Raw genomic sequence first — 11,980 nt, 5'->3', positions numbered from 1 at the left:
GGGAAGATTGTGGTGGTTAAGATGGGTTTCCAGGGTTTGAAAGGGTTTGGGTCGGGTTTAATGGCGGTGGGTGGTGGTTGGAAGAAGAAGAAGGTGGAGGAGATGGCGGCAATCAGATTTGGGTCGGAGAAGGCCGGATTTCGGTGATGATGGCCGGGGAAGACGACCGGAGATGGTGAAGAAAATGGCGGATTTGCAAAAAAATCAGAGATTGAATGGGTTTGGATGGAGATTAATAGAGGGGTTTCCATGGGGATCAAGATAGCAAAGATTTGAGGGTGAAAGAGGTGAGAGGTGTCGGCAATGGGTTTCAAGGGTTTGAAAGGCTTTGGGTCGGGTTTAATGGTGGCGGCTGGAGATGATGGTCGGAGGTTTGATGGGTTGGTTTTGAAAGAAAGGGTTTTGACTTGGAGATGGTGGTGCCCATGTAGATTGAGGAGATGAAGTGAAGAAGAAGAAGAAGAAGAAGGTGGATGGCTCGGCTGATGGCTGGAGGTAATGAAGCTAGGAATCCTTCCCTCTTCCTCTGCTTCTCCTCTCCCTTCCTCCCTTTCTCTTTTCTGTCAATTTCTTCCAAAAATGCCGATCCCCTCAAGCCCTAACTCGCTTGGGTTTTAATAAGCTAGGTGATAAATTTCACCCCCTTTTCTTCTAGGACAGCCACCTGCAAGTGTATTTACAATGATTTTTATGCTAGTAGGGGGGGGCAAGTTAAAAGAAAAGGGAAATTTTTTATGAAAAATATCTTCTCTTCATTTGATCTTCACCCTTCAAATTTTCTCTTATATTCAATGGCTGGGATCAAAAGAAGACTAACCACCTAGGAAGCTTCCTAAGATTCTCCCCTAACTAATTTTGTTACACTCTAATCCGTATACCCCCGTATCTCCCCGGACAGCCCATTACGGAAAATTTGAACTGATTTTCTAGGTTCAAGCGCACCCCTATTTCTGGCTAAATCGCCACCCTTATAAACTTACACCACGACATTGTCTTAGCTCATTTGCTAGGCAAACGTGCTCGGATCCTGACGAAATTTTACAGGAACCCTGATGGGACCCTAACCTGCTCTAAGGTAGAATTTGGGGTTCCAATTTAATGATTTGATAGAGTTGTGCTCAAACAGGGAGGGATTAGGGTACGGTCAAAATGGGGTGTCTACAATAGCATAATAGATTAGGACATGTAAATCTTAGAAAAATGCATGATATGGTAAAGTTAGAATTATTACCTAAATGTGATGAAAACTTGGTAGATAATAAATGTAAGATATGTATGCAGACTAAGATAACTACAAAACAGTTTCCTAGTGTAGAAAGATCAACTTCGTTATTACAGATGATACATAGTGATGTATGTGACTTACATGGCACTCCAACTAGAGGAGGCAAGAAGTATTTTGTGACATTTATTGATGATTTCTCAAAATACTGTTGTGTATATCTGTTAGGACATAAAGATAAAGTCTTAGATAAGTTTAAGACTTATAAGACAGAAGTAGAAAACCAATGTGAATCTAAAATCAAATGTATTAGATCTGATAGAGGAGGGGAATACCAATTCCCTGAATTTTGTGAAAATGAGGGAATAATACATGAGTTTTCAGCCCCTTATACACCACAACAGAATGGTGTTGCTGAAAGAAAAAATAGGACTATTATGGAAATGGTTAATTCCGTGTTAGTCAATTCTGGTTTAAGTAAAGGGCTTTGGGGTGAAGTCTTACTAATAGCTTTGTCACATCCTTAATAGAATTCCAAATAAGAAAACTCATGTTACACCCTATGAACTTTGGAAAAAGAGAAAGCCTAACTTGAATTATCTTAGAGTTTGGGGTTGTAGAGCCATAGCTCAAGTACCCAAAGCTATGAAAAGGAAGTTAGGTAAAAGAGGCATTGAGTGCATATTACTTGGATATGCAAACCATAGTAAAGCCTATAGGTTCTTAGTTATAGAACCTAATGACTTATTAGAAATTAATACCATTATTGAATCTAGGGATGCAACTTTCTTTGAAAACAGGTTCTCTTCCATTCCTAGGTTAATGGATTCTGACCCACCTAGAGAGTCTTCATTAGAGCCTCAAGAAGAAACTAATGAGGTACCTAATGAGATTAGGAGAAGTAAAAGAGAAAGAAGAGAAAAATCCTATGGTCCTGATTTTGTAGTATTTCTTGTAGAAGGGTCAAGAAATAAGATCAAAACTTCTACTATGATAGATCTAAAAGTAGAACTTGATCCTAAGACCTATGAAGAAGCCATTAAATCTCAAGATGCAGTTTTTTGGAAAGAGGCCATCAATGATGAAATGGATTCTGTCATGGGTAATAAAACTTGAAAATTAGTTGACTTACCACCTGGATCAAAACTCATAGGTTGTAAATGGATTTTTAAGAAGAAGATGAAAGTAGATGGAACCATAGAAAAGCTTAAGGCAAGGTTCTACACAAAAAGCTGAATTAGATTACTTTGATACATATGCTCCTGTTGCTATGATCTCTATTATTAGAGTCCTAATTGCTCTTGCATCCATATATAATTTTCACATTCACCAAATGAATGTTAAAACAACATTTTTGAATGATGAACTTGATAAAGAAGTGCATATGGATCAACCTGAAGGTTTTATCCTAACTGGTCAAGAGCATAAAGTATGTAAATTAATTAAGTCATTGTATAGGCTTAAACAAAGCCCCTAAACAGTGGCATGAAAGATTTGACAAAGTTCTAATATCAAATGGTTTTAAGATGCATGAATCAGACAAATGTGTATATAACAAGTACAAAGGTGGAAAAGGTGTCATCATATGTTTATATGTAGATGATATGTTGATCTTTGGTAGTGATATGGACAGTATCACAAGAACCAAAGAGTTTTTGTCTTTAAACTTTGATATGAAAGACATGAGTGTTGCAGATGTAATACTGGGTATTAGAATCATAAGGGAATGTAGTAACCTTATTCTTTCCCAGTCACATTACATTGAAAAAGTACTTCGAAAGTTTAATCACTTTGATTGCACACCAGTATCTATACCTCTTGATTCAAGTGTGATATTATATCCTAATAATGGTAGATCTATATCTCAATTAAGTTATGCTAGTGTCATAGGAAGTTTGATGTATGCTATAACATGTACTAGACCTGACATTGCATTTGTAGTAGGAAAACTAAGTAGACACACTACTAATCCTAATAATCTACATTGGAATGCAATAAATAGGATACTAAAATATCTGAAAGGCACTATAGACTATGGGTTGTCTTATAGTGGGTATCCAATTGTATTAGAAGGATACACAGATGCTAGTTGGTTAACTGAGCATGTTGATCATTCATCAGCAAGTGGATGTATATTCACTTTTGATGGGGGAGCTATCTCCTGGGCTTCGAAAAAGCAGACATGCATAACAACTTTCACAATGGAAACAGAGTTCATTGCATTGGCTTCTTGTTGTAAAGAAGCTGAGTAGTTGAGGAATTTGTTGATAGAAATTCCTATTTGGCCTAAACTTATGCCACCAATATATGTACATTGTGATAGTCAGGCCACACTATCAAGGGCATATAACCATGTGTACAATGGTAAGTCTAAGCATATTGGACTTAGGCATAGTGTTATTAGGCAGTTACTTACTAATGGAGTAGTAACTATAGATTATGTGAGATCAAGTCAAAACTTGGTTGATCCATTAACTAAAGGTCTTGCAAGAGATTTGGTGTTTAAGACATCAATGACGATAGGTCTAAAGCTAATAACCAATGATCACCAATGATGGAAACTCAACTCAACGCTTGAAGAGACATCAAGTCTTGAGTTCAATGAGCTCAAGTACATCATATGGAGTGATTGCAAGCACTATAATATATGTTATTTTCATCCCAAGGTAAAGTGCTTGGTACCTATAATGTGTAACGGAGGATGATGATCAATTGGCTCTTAATAGGCTTGTAACAGGATGTTAAGGTGCTTTACTTGCAGAGGCACTCTTAAGTCTACCTATGTGAGTGTGGAAGTGGTGCTGCTTCCTATGAGAATTGGCTAGTCTCTAGAGCACTCATGAAACCGAGATACAGAGACAAGGCCTATACACGTGTCGGTTTTTATAAACTTCCTATAAAGACGAAATCTTATGTGTGAAGATGTGTCTGGTTAGTCATATAGAATAGCTAGTTCAAAGATACGTCTACTATGCAATTCTGGCTAATTTTGATATCACTAAGTAAAGGTTCAAATCGTATGATACCTTCATCTATGCATAAAATTTCCAAGCCTTATGAGAAAGTTATTTTCATTTCAAAAAATGGTGGGGAATTGTTAGAGAATTTTCAAAATGCAAAGTAATATTTAGAAATTAAAATGATTTTACAACTTTTTAATTTTAAATATAAAAAGAATTTTAAGACAGGGTCGGTCGACTGGGGTATCCCGGGCGACCGCGGATTGGTTACTGGAAACTTAATTGACTTCCAGGGAGATGTTGGAGGTCGACCGCGGAAGTCTGGTCGACCTCAATTCTTTGGATCGTAAAAAATAAAATGGACAGGTGCATGCTGACGGGCGACCGCGGTAGCCCAGTCGACTGCGACGATTTGAAAAACTATCCGTTGGGAGAAAACAGTCATGGATGTTTTTCAAACACAAATGACACTTTGTGTGTGATCCAAGACACTTAAATCACCAAGAGTTGTGATCAAATGGTTATTGTTCAAACCAATCAAAGGGATGTTATTAAGAGATGTTTCTCTTAGTGAATAGACATCAAGGATTCTATAAAAGGAACAAAAACCTGTTTTTTAATAATGAGAAAAAGCAGTTATTGCTGTAGTTTTTCCTCTCTCTAACAATCTCTCTCACTTGTATTTTCAAGTTAATTTTGTTCATAAAACAGTGTTCTAAAAGCTGTTTTCTGCAGAAACAGTTTTAGTGACTTTCTATATAGCTTGAAGTTCTTGAAAGGTGTTTTGGGTTTGATTCTGCTTGTGCAAAGTGTCATCAAACAATTGTAGAATTGTTCTACAAGGCATCATAGTATCTTGGAGGCAATTCGCGGATCCCCTTTGCACACAACTGGTGGGGGCGAATATTGTCCTAAGGAAAGCGATTACGCTCCTTGAAGCTTCTCTTCATCTTTCTTATATCCTAGACTAAAGAAGGATATTCCACCAACATAAGTTTTACATTTTCAGAAGTTAGTTATGAGTGGGAAGAGTCTTTTCTGCATGCTTGAATCTGTTTGAAGTTGCATGATGTGTGCTTAGGATTGGTGTACAAAGAAATCCTTGAGTAGCTTCTAAAAAGCATCAGTATCTGTGATATCAAGTAAGAAAGTAGTTATCAATATTGGGCATAAAGTAACGAGATCTAATAGAATAGAGAAGGAATGGTCGAAGAGGAGGAAAATAAAAAAGAAGGGAATCCACTAAAAGACATCAAGTAAGAAAAATAAGAAGATGGGAAACCATTCAAAAAAATGTATATATGAAGATGGGAAGGAAAAAGGGTCAATAAGAGAGAGAGAGAGAGAGAGAGAGAGAGAGAGAGAGAGAATGAGGGGCTGATTTTTTATGGAAGAGGACAAAGAAGAGAGGTTCATGAATGAAGGTGAAAGGTATTTTAGGTTTTAAGAGGTGGACATTAGCAACATATTTAACTAAAAAGGAAAGAGAAGGAGAATACCCAATAGAAAATTCGAAGGAAGGGGGCGAATGAACTAGAGTACATTATGCAATGAACTAGAGGACATTATGCAAACAAGATGTTAGATGAAAGAAAAGAAAAGAGTGATGAAAAATGGCTTTGAAAGGAATGATAAATCTAGGGATTCAAACCAAAGATGGAGATAAATACTATAAGAGATTAGGGATAAATTTGAAGAAGATTAAATAGCCCAGTTGGAAGGTTAGATTTTGTCCCGATGTGAGATCTTGAATAACTGGCTCTGATACCGCGTAAAATCTGAAAAATGCAATGAAGAAAGAAGAGAGAAAATAGAGGACACGAGGGAGAAGAGAGATGCATTTCTATTCATTCAATTCAAACATGGGGTATTACATTGAGTTATATAGGTTTAGATACAGACACACCCACAAATCTCACAGAGGCATACACGCAAAATTAGATTTCACACTTTTGTAGGTGCTTGCATATGCATGCACATGCAGGCATGGATGACACTCTGCAACTGTATGTTGCATGCTTATTGTCTAAAGATTACCCCTATGTTGATGAGAATGAGCTGATTTCTCCTGTACAGGTTAACAGCTTAAAGTAACCATTGCCCTTTCATTGAAGAGATCCTAAATTGGTTAAGTATCCACTCTGCCGGTCTTTATTTTCTTCATTCTCTGAATTGGACTCACCTCTTGAGATGATATTCATGAAAGTCTTCCTGGCCCGGCCTACAGCATGAGAAGATTTCCTCGCAGCACCGGAAACTACTGGTTGCAAAGAAATGATTGGCAAGTATGCTCGTTCTTGTATCATCATTGTATATAAATACGATCAAATAATCAGTTTGGTTAAAGAATGAAAATCTAAGGCCCTGTTTGTTTTGGAGTATGAGAACCGATTGTAAGTACCAAACCGATTATTGGACCCAAAATTAAACGTATTTTTTGGTATAATAATCGGTTTCGGACTTGCAATCGGTTCTCATAATCCAAAACAAACAGGGCCTAAGAGAACCATCAAAGGGAGAAACAAATATGTGCAAACATACACATGGTCTGCTCCCGAGCTACGGTGCCAGTCTTTCGGATTCCAACTTCTGTTGCTTGCACAACTTGTGCTGATTTGCTAACCCCATCAGCTATCTCTTGGCTTTGTCACAGATAAGAATCATATCATATTCAAAATCTCAATAATATTAATAGTGGTTGTACTAGTGACAGATGTAGTAATCATTGTGTTAAAACCTAAGTCACAAATATCTCCCGGAAAGGGAAAATCTTGGGATAAAATAAATTTGTGTTATTTTTTCAAGTTTATATCGAGAAAAAAATGCTAAAAATAAAATAATTTAAAAATATAGAAAATATGCACAAAAAAAATCATAAAAAAATCGTGATACATAATATTATCGTGGCAAATGAAAATATCCCTATATTTTTTTAATTCTCGGGATTTTATCATTTTATCAAAATGTCGCGATAAAAATGCTATATTTTGAAAATATCGGAGATATTTGTGACATAGGTTAAAACTGCAGCATAATAGAATATCAGTTCTTTCATAATGAGCAAGAAAAGAAACACACTTTGTTGAACCTCTACCCAAATAGATTGGAGTCTCGGAAGCTGGGGGAGTCTTCAGTTGTGACTCCTGTTAAGAAAAGAAACACACTTTGCAGCATATTTGTGACTCCTGTTGAGGGATCTCGGGAGCCAGGAGAGTCTTTAGTTTCCCAGCCTAGAGCAGACCCGTCGTCCACCCCAGGGGTAGTCCGGGATCCTCCGGAGCAGGGTCCGACAAATCCTCCACCCGAGCAGTGATTTATTTGTTTTTCTTTTTTGTTACCCCAGTTGGGGATGAGATGTATTTTTATTTGATTGATCAGACATACATTGATATATGGATTAGCTTGACTTGTTTTGCTTTTATCTACATTTGTTTGTGTCGTTGTATTGAAATAAAGCACATTTTTGTATAAATAAACACCCGTTCTAAGTGGATATTTATACCAAAAATGCTGCTAGTTTAATTCTTTGAACAACTTCATTTTGAGCATTTTGCATTATTAACGAAGGCTAACTTGATTTTGAGCATTTTGCATTATTAGCGAAGGCTAATTTGATTTTAAGCATTTTTCATTTTTAGTGAAGGATAATAATGCAAAATGCCCCTTGCATAGTTTCTTTAATGATTTGATCATGCATTTTGTGTTATTAGTCATACTTCTATGACTAATAATACAAAATACCCCTAGTGTATATATTCCCATAGACAAGAGAAAGTCAATACAAAAACAAGAGTAGCAATTTTGTTGCAATTGAAAGGAAAGAACATTCTGTGTGTTCCCGATTTCAAGACTACATTCTTCTGAAGACTCTTGTTCTGTACACGGAGTACTGAGCTGGATCTTGATTCTTCGAAACAGAAGAGAAACCCACTGTGTTTTCCTTCAACGTATGACTACCTTTGCTGGGCACATGACTTAGTTGAGGAAAAGAGCTTTTCTTTTCTGGATTCTCGTATAGGGGGGAAAGGAAGGAGACTCGATTTACTGAAACAAACGCTTTTTTATTTATTTTAGGTAAGTCGAACCCTAGAGAGATGAGTTTGGATGTATTTTTTCACGGGCAGTGTTCCCTATCCCTAGTTTTTCAATCATGGTCCAAATACCCTTTAGATTGTTTGAAGTATTAATATATTTTGTTTTGGACCAAATAATTCTTCGTCTGGTCTTTTCAAAGGTATGCCTTGTCAACAATTAAGTTTTCCTTTACGGATTTTCAACTTAATGGACCATTGGTACCTTAAGTTTTGCTAGAAACATGTTTCAGGTTATTTGTTTCTACAGGTATGATGACCTTAATTTTTGCCTAAGTCGCCCTTTCAGGTTTTCGACTTAGCGGATCTTCAGATCTTTTTGTTTTTGTCATTAGGAAGACTTGCTGGAGATTCTGAGAAAAATGTTTGTTGGTTTTGCCAACGGTGATGAGCCTGAGATGATTAGGTTGCCTACGTACCCCAAGGAAGGACTGGGATTAGGTCCGTGTAGTTCGAGGCTTTCTGCGAGGGAACTAATTGAGCAGTTTGGCTTTGCCAAATATGACCGAACCTGAAATGATCAGGCTGCCTACGTACCCCAAAGAAGGATTGGGATCAGGCCTGCGTAGTTCGAGGCTTTTCTGTGGGGAAAAAAGATCGAAAGAGGGGTAACCTGAAAGGTTTTGTTGGCTTCGCCAAAAGGGTGACCGAACCTGAGTTTTGTCAGACTGCCTAAGTACCACAAAGAGGTTGGGATCAGGTCTGCGTAGTTCGAGTCTTGAAAGTATTTTCAAAAGGGTTTTAAATTTTGTTGGTGAGTCATTTTAGGCTCTGGTAGATACAAGGAGACCTTCGATAATTAGGAGTAATATCTTTTTATGTGATCGAGGTTAGTAGATTCAGAAATTCTATCTCCATTTTGGTCAAGAAGTCTGACGGTCTTTCTTGACAGGATTTCATCAACGATGTAGGGGTCATACCAGTTAGCTCTAAACTTTCCCCGTGGATCGAAGACAGAAGTTCAGCATTTTCTAAGCACCATATCCCCTTCTCTGAATTCTCGGATTCGAACTTCTTATTGAAAGCTCTTTCTATTCTGCGCTGATAGCCTTGTACGTGGTACGCTGCTTTGAACATTTTCTCATCCATCATGCATAACTCTTGATGATGAATGCGGGCCCATTCAGATTCTAGGAGACTTCTTTCCATTAGGATTCTGAGCGACAGGATTTTTAACTCGATGGATAGGACAGCCTCCATACCATATGTGAGTAAGGAGTGGCTACTATAGATGTACGTACGGACGTTCTGTATGCCCGAAGTGTGAACGAAAGCTTACTTGACCAATCCCGGTAGGATCGAGTCATTTTTTGAAGAATAGTCTTGATATTCTTGTTAGCTGCTTCAACATCGCCATTAGTCTGAGGCCGGTACGGAGACGACTTATGACGCTTGATTCTGAATTCCTCACACAACGAGGCTACCTCTTTCTTGAAGTGAGAACTGTTGTCTGATATCAACTCGTGCGAGACACCATATCTACAGATGATGTTGGCCCTGATAAACTTGGCAACTAATGCCGATGAAATCAAAGCATATGACTGGGCTTCGATCCGTTTGGTGAAGTAATCGATTGCAACAAGTATATATTTGTTCCCACTGGAGGACTTAGTGAAAATCTTGCCAATGATGTCAATACCCCAGACTGAGAAAGGCTATGGACATGTGAGCGAATGAAGCTCTGATAGTGGCAAATGTATCAGATTTGAATGAATCTTTGCATGAATCTGACATAAGTGACATGTTTTGAAAAAAGAAAAGCAATCTGCTTCGAGAGTAGTACAGAAGTAACCCAGACAAAGGATCTTCCGTGCTAACATTTTTCCGTTCATATGAGGACCACAGACACCTGAGTGAACATCTTCTAAGATTTCTACGGCTCTATCTTCATCGACACAAAGGAGCTGGACTCCGTCAAATGATCTACGGTAGAGGTCTCCTCTACAAATGACATACCTGGATGCCAGTTTCTCCAATGCTCTTTTCTCCTTTAAAGAGGCCTTTGGGGGGTGTCCCGTGCCAGATATAAGATTTTTTATATCGAAATACCAAGGTTTCCCTTCTGGACATCTAGCTGCTATTTGAACCATGTGTACATGTGCTGGGATGACGTGTCGCTTTATTGCCAAAGGACAGAGCTTAACCCCTACTGGGATATCAACCATGGATGCAAGAGTGGCCAAGGCATCAGCGAATCTATTTCTCAATCTGGAGATGTAAGTGAAACTGATATTGTGGAAACTTTTCATCAAACCCGTAAGGTAGGTGTGATAAGGAATCAACCTATCTTCTTTAGTGAGACATTTTTCATTTGTTTGACAAATGATTAACAGAGACTCTCCGTACACATCGAGGTCTTGTACCTCTAATGATAGGGCTACTTCCATACCGGCTATGCAAGCTTCGTACTCAGCCATATTGTTGGTGTAGTCGAATTCTAATTTGATGGAGATTGTTATGTGCTCATCCCGATGTGAGACAAGAACAATGCCAACTCCTCTGCCCCTTGAGTTTGACGCTCCGTCGAAGTACATAGTCCATGTAGCATTACTGGGTGCATCTCTGATCGTCATGATCCCTTCATTTATTTTTGTGCAAGACCTTCTCATTATAACAGTAGAACTAGGAGAAACAGCCTAAAGGCCACCTTCATTCTACTCATTCTCAAGGAGGGAGGGAGAAAGAGAAGTGAAAGACTTCATACCTATTAGCCCATGGTTTCAAATTTCCACTGAAGCAGACACAAAACAACCAAAATATTTCCGTTCCCATTCCCCAACCGAAATGCATAAACAAAAATCGTAACTGTAATTGCGGTATATAATATCAGCATGTATAACATAATTATATTTATATGAATTGCATGCAAAATGTGGTGCATATGTATTATGTATAAATATTTATACAAATGTGAAATTTGGTATGAACTAAATGAGGAATGCTAGAATGGAGGGAGCCCTTGCAAAAACGAGATGAAAGGGCTCTTCCATTGGCTGCACATCACCAAAGTGCATTTAACACTGTTTGACTATTACATTTTAGAGTGAGGTGCAGTCAATGGGGGAGCCCTTTCATCTCATTTTTGCAAGGGCTCCATTCAATCTAGCATTCCTTGTACTAAATTATCAGACATGTGCGACAGTGCATTTCACTAGGTCTTCGATGTTTTTAAACTATTAAGGATGATTGTCTTGCTTATGTGATAGTTTCTAAGTGTGTATTTGTGCTTATTCCACTATATCCTTAACTTTCACCTTTAAATTCTATCATTTGTATATGTTTCCGTGATTTTATATGATTAAAGAGATGTTTATTAACCCCTTTCCACTTTTCTTACTTTTCAATGTGAGAGTAAACTTTTTGGCTTGCCACAAACCTTTTTTACATCTCTTTCGAAAACACCAATTTTTCCAAAAGAAAACATTTTTTCATTCAAAAGATTAATTGATATTGGCCTTATTTTCCAAAATTGTTTGTATGATATGGCTGTAGTTTTGGATGCAAGTTGTCTGCCATCTTTATTTTTCAAAAGTGTAGGTATGAGATGGGTGCAACTTTGTCTTTCCAAAACATGTGACCGTGGATTTCTCCATGGGATCCGGTCTTGTTCAATGGTTCTGCAAAAGTTAACTGCTTTGCTTTTGTTGGCTGAACCCTAAAAGAGGTTTGATGATTATAAAAAAAACCCCTGGACTAATCTAATCAAG

At 37.8% G+C, this 11,980-nt stretch overlaps 1 protein-coding gene across 1 annotated transcript; it reads right to left on the bottom strand.

The window, feature by feature from the left end:
- Positions 1-5,295: 5,295 nt before the first annotated feature.
- Positions 5,296-10,846, bottom strand: LOC143890978 (uncharacterized). Its single transcript, XM_077395642.1, has 3 exons — positions 10,057-10,846; positions 9,553-9,918; positions 5,296-5,312 (listed from the first exon to the last, which is right to left on the bottom strand). Exons 1-3 carry the CDS (start codon positions 10,844-10,846, stop codon positions 5,296-5,298), a joined length of 1,173 nt encoding a protein of 390 aa, XP_077251757.1.
- Between the last annotated feature and the right edge of the window lie 1,134 nt (positions 10,847-11,980).

Source organism: Tasmannia lanceolata, unplaced genomic scaffold, assembly GCF_043159265.1.
Source record: "Tasmannia lanceolata isolate RefF3 unplaced genomic scaffold, GAP_Taslan_0.1 ptg000013l, whole genome shotgun sequence".
Classification (NCBI taxonomy): Eukaryota; Viridiplantae; Streptophyta; class Magnoliopsida; order Canellales; family Winteraceae; genus Tasmannia; species Tasmannia lanceolata.
The sequence above is the reverse complement of the archived record's forward strand: the minus strand, read 5'-3'. Positions and strand labels throughout refer to the sequence as shown.